The sequence below is a fragment of the Bufo gargarizans genome, chromosome 5 (assembly GCF_014858855.1).
Source record: "Bufo gargarizans isolate SCDJY-AF-19 chromosome 5, ASM1485885v1, whole genome shotgun sequence".
NCBI classification, from domain to species: Eukaryota; Metazoa; Chordata; class Amphibia; order Anura; family Bufonidae; genus Bufo; species Bufo gargarizans.
In genome coordinates this window covers 63,265,706-63,283,796 of record NC_058084.1, presented here as the reverse complement: position 1 = coordinate 63,283,796, position 18,091 = coordinate 63,265,706, and the positions used below count along the sequence as shown (strand labels likewise).

The 18,091-nt window shown below is 45.6% G+C and overlaps 2 protein-coding genes across 4 annotated transcripts in view; one reads left to right on the top strand and one right to left on the bottom strand.

Moving 5' to 3' along the window:
• Window positions 1-1,552: 1,552 nt before the first annotated feature.
• TRPA1 (transient receptor potential cation channel subfamily A member 1) overlaps window positions 1,553-18,091 on the top strand; it is a 166,998-nt gene continuing 150,459 nt past the window's right edge. For both annotated transcript variants that reach the window (XM_044295075.1, XM_044295074.1), the window contains exons 1-2: window positions 1,553-1,683; window positions 1,785-1,951. In XM_044295075.1, the coding sequence (XP_044151010.1) occupies window positions 1,826-1,951 (126 nt within the window). In that variant the 5' untranslated portion in view covers window positions 1,553-1,683; window positions 1,785-1,825. The remainder of the gene's footprint in view (window positions 1,684-1,784; window positions 1,952-18,091) is intronic.
• On the bottom strand, window positions 14,287-16,249 carry LOC122939098. 2 transcript variants are annotated; one of them, XM_044295077.1, is made up of 3 exons: window positions 15,687-16,249; window positions 15,354-15,441; window positions 14,287-15,138 (listed from the first exon to the last, which is right to left on the bottom strand). In XM_044295077.1, exons 1-3 carry the CDS (start codon window positions 15,784-15,786, stop codon window positions 14,331-14,333), a joined length of 996 nt encoding a protein of 331 aa, XP_044151012.1. In that variant the 5' UTR covers window positions 15,787-16,249; the 3' UTR covers window positions 14,287-14,330. The 2 variants fall into 2 exon arrangements, with proteins under 2 accessions (XP_044151012.1, XP_044151013.1); XM_044295078.1 differs by having other exon boundaries at window positions 15,349-16,249.

The following is an 18,091-nucleotide window of genomic DNA, read 5'->3' as shown; positions in this document are numbered from 1 at the left end:
CATGAAGAGGCTACACTCCTGCATCCTCCACCAGGGACAGCCTCCACCTGGCCTCCATGTAACCGCCAGCCTTCACCTGACGGTTCCAGCAGGGAGCAGGCTGCCAGAGATGTCTAGATCCAGCATTGCTGAACGCTACCTGACACCCGCTGCCATTCACTATAGTGGGGACCAGCGGAGATCCAGCTGCAAACCGGCCAACATGACGAGTCTTGGCCAGATGAGGACCACTGCACTGTTTATTCGTCCGTCCGATACTCGCCATGTTTTTGATGTTTCAGCCAGATCTCCGCCGGTCCCCATCATAGTGAATTGAGCTGGATGGCAATGTGGTAGCTTCCGGCAATGCCAGAATGCAGAGAGATCCGGCAGGCTGTTCCTTGCCGGAACAGCCTGCCAGAGTAAGACTACTTTCGCATGCCTGCCGCATCTGGCAAAACGTATGCCAACTGATTGCATTGTAAGACTGATCAGGAGCCTGATCCGTCTTAGGGTACTTTCACACTAGCGGCAGGACAGTTCCGACAGGCTGTTCACCCTGTCGGATCCGTCCTGCTGCTATTTCACCATTCCACTGCTCCGTCCCCATTGACTATAATGGGGACGGAGCGGAGCTCCGCGCAGCACGGCATTGCTCGGAGAGAGGCTGCTGGACTAAAAAGTCGGACTTGCAGTACTTTTAGTTCGGCGACCTTTAGCTGTGCTGCGCCGGAGCTCCGCCCCCGTTCCCATTAAAGTCAATGGGGACGGAGCGGCAGTCCGGCGGCATGAAGGAATAGCGGCTGGACGGATCCGACAGGGTGAACAGCCTGTCGGATCCGTCCTGCCGCTAGCGTGAAAGTACCCTTACAAATGCATTGCAAGAACGGATACGTCTGTCCGTTTGTCATACGGACAAATGGATCTGTTTCGATATTTTTCCAATATTTTTTTCTGTATTTTGAATGCCGGATCCGGCACTAATACATTCCTATGTAAAAAAAATAATGTATTCATTTTTTTGGGCCGGAGATAAAACCGTAGCATGCTGCGGTATTGTCTCCATCCTGATCAGTCAAAAAGACTGAACTGATGCATCCTGAACGGATTGCTCTCTATTCAGAATGCATTAGGATAAAACTGATCAGTTCTCTTCCAGTATAGAGCCCCTAGGACAGAACTCAATGCCGGAAAAGAAAAACGCAAGTGTTAAAAGCGCTATAAGCTATAATTGTTGTCAGGAGACAGATAGAGCCTCGAGTAGCACAAGCTGAACGTTACTGACTGTACATTCATATCCTTCATGGGTTAAAAAAGTTACACACTGCAAACGGCAGCAGATAGTAGAGTGGGGCTTTCCTGACTCTTTCAGGGCTCCCAGTAGAGAACCATAAAGAACAGCCTTTCCTGGTCACTGCAGCCTGTGAGCTAGGGGTCTGCACATGGCGTGGCGATCCCAGCACGGATCTTCTGAGCACTGTGCACAAGTCTCACACATAGCCTGTCAGGACTCGCTCCTGAGATTGACTTCCGATGTCGAGGCGGGACTTGGTGAGGGAGTTTCTGTGCTGCAGCATTTACTTACATTATCTAGGACAGCATGCATTGAACACTTCTCATCCCAGTACACAACACTGGACCATTATATTTCCCCCATAGGTCTCGTGAGGCGTCGGAGGTCAAGTTGAGAACACAGCGGGGAATGTAATTATATTCTTGGTCTCACTGGTACAGACACCTCCAGAACTGGCTGCTGCACAGTCCTGCTATAATATCTGTGGTGACTCTGACTCTTTTATCTCTAGGAAGAAGAAAATAACCAAGAGGGCTCAACTGCAGAAGAAATATGAGGAAATCTATCAGGAGAATGTTCCATCCCCCAGGGGAGAAGGACTGTGGCCCCTATGATGGGGTCATCCTGAACTCTGACTCCAGCACCTCCATTCAGGAAGACCCACAGCATATATTTAAGGTATGTGAGTTGACGCTGCTGTATATCCCTATGTAGAAGTCATTTTTTACAGTATATCTAGGCTTTTGTGTAAATGACAGGCATGTTCCCACAGGGTAATAAAATTGCTTACTGCTTCGCCTGTCAACACGTACAACCTGCGGTCCACATTCAAATAGTGACGTAACATGGATAAGCCAAAATGAACATGAGAGCGTTCGCATTTCAATCACATTGTATAAGATGACTTGTCCGACCGTCACAGGAGCACGAGAGTGCATGGCAGCTGACATTGTAGGGCAGCACCCGCAGAAAGAGTAGCCCAGAGGCAAATCTAATTTCCATACAGCCCTGCAATTGATGCCTCCATCTCATATATCAGAACTAGTGATGGTCGAATATCTGGAAATTAGATTCAGTCGAGTGATTTGATTTGGGTTTAAATCATTTTTGACCTAAATCGAAAGTGCTCCAGTTAGGCTACTTTCACACTTGCGGCAGAGTGATCCGGCAAGCAGTTCTGTCAAAACGTATGCCAACTGATGGCATTTGTAAGACTATTCAGGATCCTGATCAGTCTGAAAAATGCATTGCAATACCGGATCTGTCTTTCCGGTGTCATCCCGAAAAACGGATCCGGCATTTATTTTTCTCACCTTTTTTTTGTTCTGTGCATGCGCAGACCTGAAGGACGGATCCGGCATTCCGGTATTTTACATTACACTAACACATTCCTATGGAAGAAAATGCAGTTTTCTTTAGTTTTTTTGGTTGGAGATAAAACCGTAGCATGCTGTGTATTTTTTCTCTGTCCTGATCAGTCAAAAAGACTGAACTGAAGACATCCTGATGCCTCCTGAACAGATAAGGCTACTTTCACACTTGCGGCAGGACGGATCCGACAGGCTGTTCACCATGTCGGATCCGTCCTGCGGCTATTTCGCCGTGCCGCTCCGTCCCCTCTGACTATAATGGGGACGGGGCGGAGCTCCGGCGCAGCACGGCGGTGCACGGCGAAAGCCGCCAGACTAAAAAGCCTGACATGCAGTAATTTTAGTCCGGCGGCCTTTCGCCGTGCACCGCCGTGCTGCGCCGGAGCTCCGCCCCGTCCCCATTATAGTCAATGGGGACGGAGCGGCGGCACGGCGAAATAGCCGCAGGACAGATCCGACATGGTGAACAGCCTGTTGGATCCGTCCTGCCGCAAGTGTGAAAGTAGCCTTACTCTCCATTCAGAATGCATAGGGATAAAACTGATCAGTTCTTTTCCGTTATAGAGCCCCTAGGACAGAACTCTATGCCGGAAAAGAAAAAGCGCAAGTATGGAAGTACCCTTAGGCCTCATGCACACAACCGTATTTTGTTTCCGTATCCGATCCGTTTTTTTTTGCGGATAGGATGCGGACCCATTCATTTCAATGGGTCCGCAAAAAACGAAGACAGCACACCATGTGCTGTCCGCATCAGTATGTCCGTTCCGTTGCTCCGCCCAAAAAATAGTGCATGTCCTATTTTTTTCTAGTTTGCGGACAAGGATAGGCATTATTACAATGGATCCGCAAAAAAAACGGATCCGCCCCCCCAAAAAAATGGATGCCATACGGAACGTCATACGTTTTTTTGGTGGATCCGCAATTTGCGGACCGCAAAACACATACGGTCATGTGCATGTAGCCTTAGGCCTCATGCACACGACCGTTGTGTGCACCCGTGGCCGTTGTTCCGTTTTCCGTGATTTTCTGCGGATCCATTGACTTTCAATGGGTCAGTTGAAAACTCGGAAAATGCACCGTTTGTCATCCGCCTCCGTGATCCGTGTATCCTGTCCGTCAAAAAAATATGACCTGTCCTATTTTTTTGACGAACAACGGTTCACGGACCCATTCAAGTCAATGGGTCCGTGAAAAAACACGGATGCACACAAGATTGGCATCCGTGTCCGTGATCCGTGGCCGTAGGTTACTTTCATACAGACGGATCCGAAGATCCGTCTGCATAAAAGCTTTTTCAGAGCTGATCCGACAGTATATTCTAACACAGAGGCGTTCCCATAGTGATGGGGACGCTTCTAGTTAGAATATACTACGAACTGTGTACATGACTGCCCCCTGCTGCCTGGCAGCACCCGATCTCTTACAGGGGGCTGTGATCCATACAATTAACCCCTCAGGTGCTGCACCTGAAGGGGTTAATTGTGCGTATCATAGCCCCCTGTAAGAGATCCGGGGCTGCAAGGCCGCAGGGGGCAGACCCCCCCTCCCTCCCCAGTTTCAATTTCATTGGTAGCCAGTGCGGCCCCTCCCCCCAGCCCGCCCTCCCTCCCTCTATTGTATTTATATCATTGGTGGCCAGTGTGCGTCCCCCCCCCGTCCCCCCCTCCCCCCCTTTATTGTATTTATATCATTGGTGGCCAGTGTGCGGCCTCCCCTTTCCCCTCCGATCATTGGTGGCAGCGGAGAGTTCCGATCGGAGTCCCAGTTTAATCGCTGGGGCTCCGATCGGTAACCATGGCAACCAGGACGCTACTGCAGTCCTGGTTGCCATGGTTACTTAGCAATATTAGAAGCATCATACTTACCTGCTGTGGTGTCTGTAACCGGCCGGGAGCTCCTCCTACTGGTAAGTGACAGATCATTAAGCAATGCGCCGCACAGACCTGTCACTTACCAGTAGGAGGAGCTCCCGGCCGGACACAGACAGCGCAGCAGCATGGCGGCAACCAGGACTGCAGTAGCGTCCTGGTTGCCATGGTTACCGATTGGAGCCCCAGCGGGGGGGGAGGGGAGAGGCCGCACACTTTGCCACCAATGATATAAATACAATAGAGGGAGGGAGGGAGGGTAAGGGCCACAAACTGGCCACCAATGATATAAATACAAGGGAGGGAGGGGGGCAGGGGGAGCGCACACTGTGCCACCAATGAGGGAGGGAGGGGGGCTGCACACTGGCCACCAATGATATAAATACAAGGGAGGGAGGGGGGCGCACACTGTGCCACCAATGATATAAATACAATAGAGGGAGGGAGGGGGGGCCGCACTGGCCACCAATGATATTCAAACTGGGGAGGGAGGAGGGTCTGCCCCCTGCTGCCTGGCAAACCCTGATCTCTTACAGGGGGATATGATATGCACAATTAACCCCTTCAGGTGCGGCACCTGAGGGGTTAATTGTGCTGATCACGGCCCCTTGTAAAAGATCAGGTACTGCCAGGCAGCAGGGGGCAGTCATGTACACAGTTCGTAGTATATTCTAACTAGAAGCGTCCCCGTCACCATGGGAACGCCTCTGTGTTAGAATATACTGTCGGATATGAGTTTTCACGATGTAACTCAAATCCGATGGTATATTCTAACATAGAGGCGTTCCCATGGTGATGGGGACGCTTCAAGTTAAAATATACCATCGGATTGGAGAAAACTCAGATCCGATGGTATAAAAGGGACTCCTGACTTTACATTGAAAGTCAATGGGGATGGATCCGTTTGCAATTGCACCATATTGTGTCAACGTCAAATGGATCCGTCCCCATTGACTTGCATTGTAATTCAGGACGGATCCGTTTGGCTCCGCACGGCCAGGCGGACACCAAAACAACTTTTTTTTTCATGTCCGTGGATCCTCCAAAAATCAAGGAAGACTCACGGATCACGGACCTACGGACATCGTTTTTGCGGACCTTTAAAAAAGTCGTGTGCATGAGGCCTTACTCTGTGGATGACATTCTGGGGACTCCTAGGACTGTATGCAACTCAAATCAAGCTATTTAACACCAAAATGACATGTTGTATAGGACCACGGGTAAACGCATGGCAGTTGGAGGTAAATAAACTACCTTTTTAATAAAACAGTGCACTGTAGTATTTTTTTTTTTTAATAGTCCAAAAAATGAACAGTTTTTGTAGGAAATGCTTGTTGGTGTGTATACATGCATACCGTCTTGGGTCCTTTGATCCTCTTTCTTAATCTTTCCTGTATTCTGATCGTAAAAAATTGCTAACATCATTTTGAGAAATTCACCCAAATTAAATCACCAAAAATTCCTATTTTGTAGTAGTGCCACAGCTTTCTATTAGCTTACCGAGCACAGCGTCAAACATCGTACAGCAGCAGTGCTTAGTATTACAGCTGAGCCCCTTCATTTCAATGGGGCTGAGCTGCACCTAGGCCATGTGACTGATAAACGTGAAGTCGCATGAGCTAGGCTAAACTGCGAGAAGGCCGCAGCCCTTCTGCGAGTGCCGGTGGCTTCTCAAACAGCTGCTCGTTGGGGGTCCCAGGTGTCAGACCCCCAGTGGTCAGATACCGATGACCTATCCAAAGGAAATTAAAGGGGTATTCCAGTTTTTAAAGTTATTAAATCTGTGGGGGCCCTACTGGTGCCCCCCCTGATCATGAGAACAGGGGCCCCGTACCCCTGCAGCAGGGGCGTTGCTAGGGTCTGAAAACATTCGAGGCACAAGCCCACTGTAGCACCCCCCCGTGAAGCCACACCCGACTTAATGAAGCCATGCCCCCATCGGGGGGGGGCCTTCACAGTAGTTATTAACCCCTTTTAGCTGTCCCCCCTTGACAGTAGTTATTAACCCCTTTCAGCAGTCCCCCCTTCAGTGAATTGGGGACTACTCAAAGGGGTTAATAACTATTGTGAAGGGCCTAGCCATCTGGGAAACCCCGCAGATCATCCCCCGACCCCCCTTGTACTTTAACGCCTTTCAGCAGTCCGACCTTCACAGTAGTTATTAACCCCTTTCAGCAGTCCCCCTCTTCACAGTAGTTATTAACCCCTTTCAGCAGTCCCCCCTTCACAGTAGTTATTAACCCCTTTCAGCAGTCCCGCCTTCACAGTAGTTATTAACCCCTTTCAGCAGTCCCGCCTTCAGTGAATGGGGGACTGCTGAAAGGGGTTAATAACTACTGTGAAGGGCCTAGCCGTCTGGGCAACCCCACAGATCATCCCCCACCCCCCTTGTACTTGTTCAATCCCGTCCTGCTGCGCGTGATCCCGCGAGACCCGTGACCTCCCTCAGCAGGTCTTGCGGGATTATGCGCTGCAGGACGGGTTTGAGCACCGATGCCACCGAAGTGACTGAACTCATGCCGGCACAGCAGATAAGTAGCGGAACAAGTACAAGGGGGGTGGGGGATGATCTGTGGGGTTGCCCAGGTCCAATCAATATAAAAGATCCCTGGAATAGCCCCAAAAATGCTACCAGCAATCCAGCATAACATTTGGGGCACTGGACAAAACATCCGGGGCTCCAGCCCCGAATGTTTTGATCTAACAACGCCCCTGCCCTGCAGCCCCCCTGAAATCAACGCCTCAGCTATCGGGCCTCTCCGTTCATTTCAGGGGGCCTGCAGGTGGCCCTGTTCCCATGATTGGTGTGGGTCTTGGCGGTAGGATCCCCACTGATCTAATAGTTATCCCTTATCCTGTGGAACACCCTTTTAAGTTTATCATAGGCTCGCCTACTACTAAGCTGTTCTATAATAAACCATATATCATACTCACATTTTACAGTGTTATCTTTAAATTGTCCATTGGCTTTGGGGTTGGGGAACTGAGATCTTTTGTTTTAGGATTAGTTTTCAGCGTGGAATCAAAAATCTGCAATAGAGTACATTAGTTACATTTACACTACAGAGAAAATCTGTGCCAATTTTAGGTTTGCAATCCAAAGAAAGCTCTATATACGGTGTTTTTGTGCTTGATTGTGCTTGGATTTGTGGCGGATACCTGAAAAATACAACAGAAAATTCCTAGAATATGCATTTCGGCGTATGTACCATATACAAATTGTAAGTTATGGAGTTTGAGCACAGTGGGACTTATTTTTTAAAAACTGGTCAAATAGTGCCTGAATCTTTTCCACGGTCCCCAACAAAAATATGGAACGAGCAATGACTGCAAGTCCCTTCTACTCTTGTTCATTGCAAAATTGGCATAAAACTTTCATAAAAATTAAAAGTGTTTTCCAATATTTTATAACTGATGACCTAGGTTATTGGTGTCTGATCGGTGGGGGTCCGACACCTAGGACCCCCACGGATCAGTTACGAGCACCGCTGCCTTCTCAAACAGATGATCGACAGGGGTCTTGGGTGTTGGACCCCCACCAATCAGATACTGATGACCTATCCTGAGGAATACCCCTTTAATGTGTCAGAAAAGCCACTTAAAGGAAGCCTGTCATAATGAAACGCAGTGCAATCTACAGCCAGCATGTTATAGAGCAGGAGGGGCTGAGCAGATTGATATATTGTTTTATTGTAAAAGTAAAACATTTTTCAATAAAACTTTGAAATTATTAACTTAAATCGGTTTCTGTGCTTAAAGGGGTGTCCAGGATGTAGATATTGATGGCGTCTTCTCAGGATAGGCCATCAATATCAAATCGCATGGATTTGACACCCTGCACTCCCGCTGATCAGCTGTTACCTTGTAGCAGTGTACAGAGCTAGTAACCGCAGTGCTGCTCTCATTCACTACAGTGGGAGCGGCGTTGGCGTTACCAGCTCCATCCGGTGATGACTTCTAGCACGGAGCTACAAGGTAACAGCTGATCCACAGGGGTGCAGAGTGTCAGGCCACCATGGATCTCATACTGATGGCCTATCCTGAGGATACACCATCAATATCAAAATTCTGGACAACTCCTTGAAGAATCAAGAAGATGTCCCTATCAGTGATAGTGTTGAGCGTGAATATTGGAATCGCAAATTTTAATTGCGAATATCGCCACTTCGAGAATTTGCGAATATTTAGAATATAGTGCTATATATACGTATTCATGAATATGCTAATTGCTAATTTATTGCAAATTTTTTGTGAATTTATTGCGAATATCGGCACTTAGAAACATACCTAGCAACCAATAGAAAAGTTGCCTACCCCTTAGTGTTGATCGCGAATATTCTAATCGCAATTTTTTTTATCGCAAATATATTACATCACCGATTTTCGCAATCAAGTAAATAATGAATTAATCTGCTCAACTCCTCCTGCTTTATAACCTGCTGCAGAGACACTGAATTCTCATGGTGACAGTCCCCCTCAGCCTCTTTTAGAATATACACTTGTGGCTGCTATATGGCACATTCCATAGTTTGAAGTTTATTTTTTATTTTTTTCTGTATGAAGCTAGAACTGTTCATGCGCTCCTCCAGGGTCCTGGTTTGTTTTTAATCAGATCTCTGTTTGCATGGCCATTTTGAATGAGTTCCAGTGTGACTCAGTGTTACCACATGTCCTATTCTCTCTATTGTCATGCTGGCTGTAGCAATGCACATTTCTGCTCCACTTCTCCACAAGTTCTTACTTCTAGTGAAGGAACAAATGGGATCTAATGCATAATGGAATGGCGTACACTGAATTGGGGGACTGTGTTGCCAATTAAAGGGGTTATTCCACAATCTGTCCCTTTTTCCAAATGCCCAATACCCCCATGAATTGTGGAAATGAACTTCCCCACCCTAAAGTAATCTCACTTTGTCTGCTGTTTTTGCTGCTTTCCACGGATTGCAAAGTCCTTCTTCTCCTTCCGTGTAACCACTGCACACTGCATTTCCCAGAAGCACCATATTTGCATGGGCCTTTTCTTTTTTTTTATTTCATTGGTGGTTCAGATGAGTCACATGCTTAGCTGCAGCTGATATACGGCCAAATGCAAGGGAGAGCAGGGATGCACAGAGACAGAGAGATGTCCTCTACATGCTCTCTCTGTGCTGAAGACGAGGATACTGTGCTTGCTCTGCATCTCAAAGCATACATCAAATGGGAGAATAGAGAGCAGTGATGTTCTATGGCAGGGCTTGACAAATTTCCTTGGAATCTAGGAGCCAGCTAAAAAAGTTAGGAGCCAGGCGGAGCAGCATCATAAAGCCCCCAGTAGATGCCCCCATAGTGCTCCCCCCCCCACTTCTCCATAGAGCCCGCCAATAATGCATGCCAGTACATAGGGCCCCCAGTAGATGCCCCCATAGTTCTCCATCCCCTCTTCTCCATAGTGCCCCCCATAATGTGCCAGTATATAGGGCTCTCATAGTGCCCCCATTATGTGCCAGTATATAGGGCTCCCATAGTGCTTCCCCTCTTCTCCATAGTGCCCCCCATGTTGTGACAGTATATAGGGCCCCCATAGTGCTTCCCCTCTCCATAGTGCCCCCTCATTTTGTGCCAGTATATAGGGCCCCATAGTGCTTCCCCTCTTCTCCATAGTGCCCGCCCCCCATATTGTGCCAGTATATAGGGCCCCCACCCCCCTTCTTTCCACAGTATACTATAAATAATAACAACAATAAACTCATATACATAAATTTTGCTACTGTCAGTGATGCGATGCAGGCCTCTTCCGGCCTGTGTCCCGCACTGTAGGCTCAGGCGGCGCGATGACGTCATCACACCGCCTGCACTGGCCTCTGATAGGCTACAGGCCTAGTGCCTGTAGCCTATCAGAGGAATGGGCAAGGGAGACGCCTCTCCCCTGCTCCTCCGCACCATTCATCTGTATCGCTGTCCTGAGGACGGCAATACAGATGAATATGGAGATGAGCGCTTCCACAATGGAAGCGCTCATCTCCACTCCTGCTGCCTCCGGACAGAATGGGACCCCCTCCGGCGCGCCGCACCCGTCCCCCATGCACCTTTGAAAACGGGCTGACAAATACCCAAGCGCCAGGACCAAATTCCTGATCGCCATGGCAACCTGGCGCCTGGGATTTGTCGAGCCATGTTCTATGGGATGAATTCATGAACGTGATCCTTTCTTGCACTCTATGTTTGTAGGGAGCCCAACAGTGGTATAGCATGGACTAGAGTAGTAGGGTGCGCCACAAAATAACATGTTCTGGTGAGGTATGGTGTAATGTTGACAGCAAACAGGTAGCCCAAGCAGTTTAATCAGATGCAAGCTTCATTTCCAGGTGGGTGTTAAGCATAATGGTTACAGTTCACTCCACATGTAGAGGACGCAGATCTTGAACACAACATTATAACCACAAACACAGCACGTGGCAGCTTCCACAAACTCACTTGAAAAACTAGTGGACCCTGAGATGGTTACATCTCCTCAAATTCAGCTGGTAGTGGCTGTATTGGCTCCATGCTATGATGCTCCCCGCACTTCTCATGACCCTTCACTGGACCCTTCAGTGACACTTCTCATGACCCTTCACTGGACCTACCAGTCTTTTCATTAGGCAATTTGGGGCTGTTACCACAACACAACTCCATCATCCTGCAGGCTCATCACTATAGACTCTAACCAGTAAGCTTTCCCCCTTCCACAAGTCACCGACTACACATAACCATGTTGAAAACCACCATCCAGTATCATCATGACTTATTTTGAAGCCACAAACATTAGTATAATGAAATATAGTACTACACATGCAAGTATGCAAGTACTACATATTTTGCACATTAATCAGATGCAAGCTTCATTTCCAGGTGGGTGTTAAGCATAATGGTTACAGTTCACTCCACATGTAGAGGACGCAGATCTTGAACACAACATTATAACCACAAACACAGCACGTGGCAGCTTCCACAAACTCACTTGAAAAACTAGTGGACCCTGAGATGGTTACATCTCCTCAAATTCAGCTGGTAGTGGCTGTATTGGCTCCATGCTATGATGCTCCCCGCACTTCTCATGACCCTTCACTGGACCCTTCAGTGACACTTCTCATGACCCTTCACTGGACCTACCAGTCTTTTCATTAGGCAATTTGGGGCTGTTACCACAACACAACTCCATCATCCTGCAGGCTCATCACTATAGACTCTAACCAGTAAGCTTTCCCCCTTCCACAAGTCACCGACTACACATAACCATGTTGAAAACCACCATCCAGTATCATCATGACTTATTTTGAAGCCACAAACATTAGTATAATGAAATATAGTACTACACATGCAAGTATGCAAGTACTACATATTTTGCACATTAATCATAAACTAAAACATATTGGTTGAAAGCACAAGCACCGTACAATTCACGTGACTGTTTTCCCCCATCAACCTGCCCTAGAAGTGGAATAAAATACAAACGAACCACATATCAATGTTTGCAAGTAAAACAGAGAGAGATTTCCATATCTTACAAATAAAAACATCCAACACAATCATAAGAGTAATATGTCCATAACATACATTTTGGGCATATTGGGTGCAATTACCTTCTAAAGGTTTGCTCTGGAATTCAGTTTTTGCTTAAAGTTTATTTATTAAGATTTTGGTTTAAATTACCTATCCTCACTCCAGCCAATCAGCTCCTGTAAAGGCCATGGCACTGGCATCACGTGTACCGGTCACGTAGCCTAGGCGCAGCTCATTTACATTCAAGTGATTTGGTCTAAGCTGCAATACCAAGCACATCCACTATACAATGCATGGCACTGTGCTTGTTACACTATAAGAAGTGCCATGGCCTCTTCAAACAGTTAATTGGGAGTATGGTATTCGGACCCCCACTGATATATTGAGGATCTATCCTTACTATAGGTTAATATCAAACTCATGGAAAACTCCTTTAAAAAGGGGTTCTCTAGGATTGCATAGAGAGCTAGGCTATAGCCAAGACATGGCCCACGAACACTGCAGCAAGTGTCTTAAGTAGCCCATCAGGTGGTCTTTTTATACTTGGAGATAAATGCTAAGTTGAGGCAGTTGTTTAGATTTTGCATTAGAATACAGACTTCAAGTAAGCCCTCTGACTTATTCCTATATTTATACATTTTCCTATACTTAATTATATCTGTGGTGCCTATAAAACATTTTCAGTTCTCTCAACCCCACGTACATTGTCATCTAAGAAATTCAAAAAATATTTAATAAAAAGAAATAAAAAGAAAGCAAAAATAAAAAGTTCACCACTGCGTTTCTTGATGTCAAATCGGCTTTGCTGACCTCCGTGTGATGCAGGTAAATCACAATGAATCAGTCTTTATACAAAAGGTGGTCGCACTGCCAGGTATACGTCTCAATTCACAAGAGAAGCGGCAATCTTCTTTGACCCAACCAGCACACTGTCGGGTATATAAAGCAAATGCTTTATATAAATATTTTTAAAAAAATTATCGGGTCAAAAGAAAAATTATGCAAACTATATTGACCCAGTTAGATGGACATAAACATCTTAAAGAGTTCAATCAAGAACCTGATTATTTTGTGCAATCAGTAAAACAGGGTACAAGCGTCTATGCAAAAATATAAATGGTTTATTATACAATAGGTTAAAATACAAACAAAAATGAATCAACCTAAATTTCAATAATATACAATGATATGCAGTACCCAGAATTCACCACTATATGATACCAACAAAACACTACTCAACCAACACAAGAATATTATGCAATACAGCTTTAAATTTGTGAGAGATATACAATCAATGGATTATGCGGAAAACTCAATCAAGAAGATGACAGATACGAGCCCTTGCTCCGCCCAAAAATGATGACCAATCTTTCAGATAATGGTAGTATTGCAACAAAACGTATAAATTATTGGCTTGATATAAAACTAGGGAATTCAAAGATTCCCAACAAAGAGTTTCTCCAATATTATCCCCTTGTTTCAGTTATATGCATCGTAACTGAAATCAGAGAAAATACGGATGTAGCAACTAACGTTACACGTCCGCAAGTGAGCGGGTATCTGGCTAAGTATCAAGCCAATTAATTTAGATCAATACTACATAAAACAAAATATACATTACCCAAGGGTCAAGTGATGTGCAGAGTCTTGGGGCAGCCAGCTCTCAAGAGTTTTTCCCGATAATCCAAATGATTTTCCAGAGATCTATAATCCAAATGTTTGTTTCTCTTTTTTTTTTTTTCTTCTCCTTTCTTTTTTTTTTTTTGGTAACTGGTTTCTTAACCCAAAACTTATCAGATGAACACGCCCTCCGAGTTTGGAACTTTCCAATCATTGTTGGAGGGGTGTGTGCATTGATAAGGAACATGACGTCATAATACTACCCAGAATGCAATTTTGCTACTGATGTAGTATTAACCGCTTATATCTAGATGGCACTGTTGTATAAGCAATAAGCATCATACCATTAAGGGTTAACTCATACATGCCTAATATTTTCACTACTTCACACCTCTGACATCTAGAGGCCTTGTCTCAGGGCTGAGGGACAAACTTTGATACATGAATATATACTTTGAGGAACATCTAGACCATTCTCACACTGTAGAATTCATGTTCAGATAGGAAAAACAATGAAGCCTCAGAATCTGCAGGTGCGGTGTATCTTCTAACTTTCTAAATGTATAATATATTGTTACAATAACAGTAGCTTTTGAACAGTACAGTAATCTTCTCACGGACTTACTTTGGCCTACATGAAACTTCATACAAAACAGTGAATATAAATCAACATTGCTCTTAAAGGCAATGAATACCCATTATAACTAAAATAAGTAAATATAACTGTTTAAACTTATGAAAAAGCACAACAAAATCCCCCTTCATTACAATGTAATCCAATAGAGATGTTGGGTTACATTGGAATGTCACAATGGGGTCTTCATTCAGAGTCTTTAGAGACATTAGTTCTTGTTTAAACTGTTCGTGACTCTCATGAAGATTCATTGAATGAGTCAATAACTTTGAGTGAAAGTCGGTGGTGACGACAGTATCCTCTACAACGGAATATAAGTCCGATAAATGTTTTTTCTGGTTCTCCATCTCTGCATGAATACTCATTAGGTTCCTTTTCAGTGAACCGATCTCAAGTTCCAATGTCTTAATAGAGATGGAATTAACAGCTGATACACCGGTGGCAATGACAGTGCCCACTACGGCAAAGATTATGGCGGCTGTAATTGCAGAAATGAACCGCTTTGGTCGTCGACTTGTTGAAAACTGTTCTCTGGTCATGGTTTTCCTTGTCTGTTCCAGGATCTGTGTAACTCTTTCTTGGGAATAGCCGATGTGCATTTGATACCAAATCTTTATCTCCGGAGACGAAATCTCAGAAATGTTGAACTGTCTCTCGACGAAGACACGTGGGTCCAAACTGACGTAGATCTTTTGGGATAGAATCCTCTTATTCGTCAAGATGAATCCCGTGGTATCCTGTAGCATGATCCCAGATGAAGGGCCTGGTACAGCAATCGGCTCGGCCTGGAACTCCTTCCCCAAGATCAGGACGATGTAGATAACGGCAACAACCCTCTGTGCCATTTTGCACCTGTAATACATTGTATGACAAATATAAGTACATACACCTTCCACTTTTTATCACTCCTGCAAGAAAAGAGTTAATACTACCATACATCTTTGATTTGGTAACATTTCTTTTCTTGGACAGAGCAAGTTCTCGATACAAAAGTGAGTCAAGAGATAATTAGTTACAGAGGAAAATACATGAGGATAGGTTAGTTCATTTGTATGTTCATACTATACCAATCCTGGGTTTCCGTCTTTAGCTGGAACCTTGTTATCTCTTTACTCTTCATCATCCGGCAATCCTTCCATTTGGCGAAGTTGTGACCTAGGATGACAAACACGTAATTGATTAATGTGCACCCATTTCTCTATAAATTCATCCCCCTTAGGAATTTTGATCTTGTAGACCACAGGTGACAATTTGTCAGTGACGACATAGGGTCCCTTCCAGGAAGGCAGGAACTTCCTTTCCTTCACCTGATCCCGGGCGAAGTTATAGAGATAAACCTGATCAGAAATTTGGTACTCCTTTTGAGTAGTCTTCAGATCATAGTAGGTTTTGGCACTCACGGCTGCTTTCTCCAGATTCTTCTGGGCAAATAACTATATGACAATATAGTGGCTTGTGATCCTGTGTCAAGTAAACCCCTGATTGGTCCGATAAGTTCATCTTGGAGATAGGAATCAAGAAAATATCGGCCTTCTATCTGAAACAAATCACATAAAAAATTAGGGTGATCACTTATTTGACATTTGTTAAGGATTTGACCTTTCTGCAGCGTCGCGACCTCTGATGAATTCTTGGAATTCCTGCTGCTCGCGGTGGCAGCAGCAGCAGCCCCCACCTTCGGAGAACACTGGATCACATCACAGCTTACAGACGGCAGCTCGCAGGTGGACGCTGAGATGATAGGATCACTCACTGGAGAAGACACATTAGTGCAGGAATCATCGTGATTAGACTGTAACATAGACAACATGTTAGACATCTCCTCCTTGGCCTCAATTTTAGGGTCAGGAACACTGCAAGGCAAAGTAGGATTAGAAATCACATCAGATTCTTTTACAACCATCTCAGTAGCCTTGCACCGGCCTGGGCTCTGACCCTGCCCTGCCTGCATTATGGGGCTGAGCTGGGTACTAACGATCTCCTGTAATTTGGCCACTTGATCTGCCAACTGATCCAAACGATTGTTTGGTTTGCGCACAGTTTGGACCTCTGGTGCGCCCTTATTAGAAGTGGGTGACCGACTTCTAGGTGAGGTAGGGGATTCAGGCCTATTTTCCTTCTGTTGTCTGGGCCTGTTGTTCCAGCGTCTGTATCCCCCCTGGGGACCCCTATTGTAATATTGGGGACGGTAGTTAAACCTGCCAGCACTGGAGTTATCCTCCTCTGGCCCATTGGGGCTCTGAGGTCTTGTTTGCTTGGGTCCTAACTGTTGTCGCTGGGTTTGTTGGACAGGTCCTGTAGACTGAGGGTGCTTACGTGGCTGCGTTTCAAATTTGAAGCTAGGGTTTACCTTAGCTTCTGCTATGCTTTGTTCTGGGGACTTTTTATATCTCCTCTCACCTGTAGCATGGCATTCACTGATGTTATACAGTGAGGTGGCAGCCGTCACCAACCTGTCCAAGGGAGCTTTGAGATCAAGGTCTCTAGCCAAGCTAAGTTTAATTTGCATGGGCATTGCATCATAAAACAGCTGTTTGAACTCCTCAGACTCCCAGTTTGGGGATCTATACGCCAATCCATAGGCATTTTTAAGGATGGGGAGGAATTCCCGGGGACTCTGATTGAGTCTACATGTGAGTTTATAGATATCACGTTTTGCAGCAGTCACAGTACGGTAAGGTCCAAATTCTAATTTGACCTCATGCAAAACATCCTGCCAATCCTGAATTCCCCTCTCCCTAAATGAAATAAAGTAGTGGCGATATTTACCATCAAATGCCCATGGTAGGAACCTGATCCTGTCCGCATCAGAATACAATTTTAAAGAATCCATGGTGGACTGGTACAGTTCTAAGTGATTGGCAATTTCAGGAGAACCCTTTTTAGAGAATTTGGGCACAGTGACATTTAGAAACTTAATGATACTCGAGGAGTTCTGATCCTTTTCTGAACACTGGGTATTTTTCTTTCTAGAGACCACCTCAGCATATGTTGGTCGTCTGAAACTCTCATCCCCCTGATGGGCAATCTTATGCCTGCATGGTAGGGAATGGATCACACGCTTTCCCACATCACTGTCACAATCACTCACGCTCCGCTCACTTCCATCAGACCCACTTGGCACAGGTGACTTAACCCTAACATTCCTCTCTATAGGAGGAGGACGTGGAGGGGCACTTCTGCGGCCTTTTGCGTCGCTAGCGCCTAGTAAGGCGGTTACAGCTTGACACGCCTGACTGAAATGGGTTAAGACCTCCTGTGTAATCATGCCATCACCCTCAGGGGGCTTAAGGTCTCGGATGGATTGCGCTTTAAGAGCATGTGATGATGACATATCTATATTTTGGGGTGTGAGAATTGGAGGGTCTGGATATCCCTCATGATCAGACAGATCACCTTGAACATCAGCTACAGTTTGGCTTAGTTCATTTGTTTGCTGCAGGCTGCTATAATGGATGTGCAGCTCCTCTGCCTCACTTTTTAATTTGTGATAGGCAGCATGGCTGTGATCGAGCTCACATTTTAAGTCCTCGATCGATGCATTTGAAGATTCTAATCTTTCTTCCATATGGGATATATATGCTTTCATTTTTGTTATATGCATATGTCTACTCTCTGAGAAAATGCTGACCTCTAATAATGCATACAAAATTGATGGCAACATCTTTAAGAGGTGTTGGTTTTTACCTGCGGTATTTCTAAGCACATCAAGATAAGTTAGTTGTCTCCTGACTGTGCCAAGTGGCGTCCATACATCCACACATTCTCTCTTGGCTTCTGCCTGCAACTCACTTATCCATGCAGC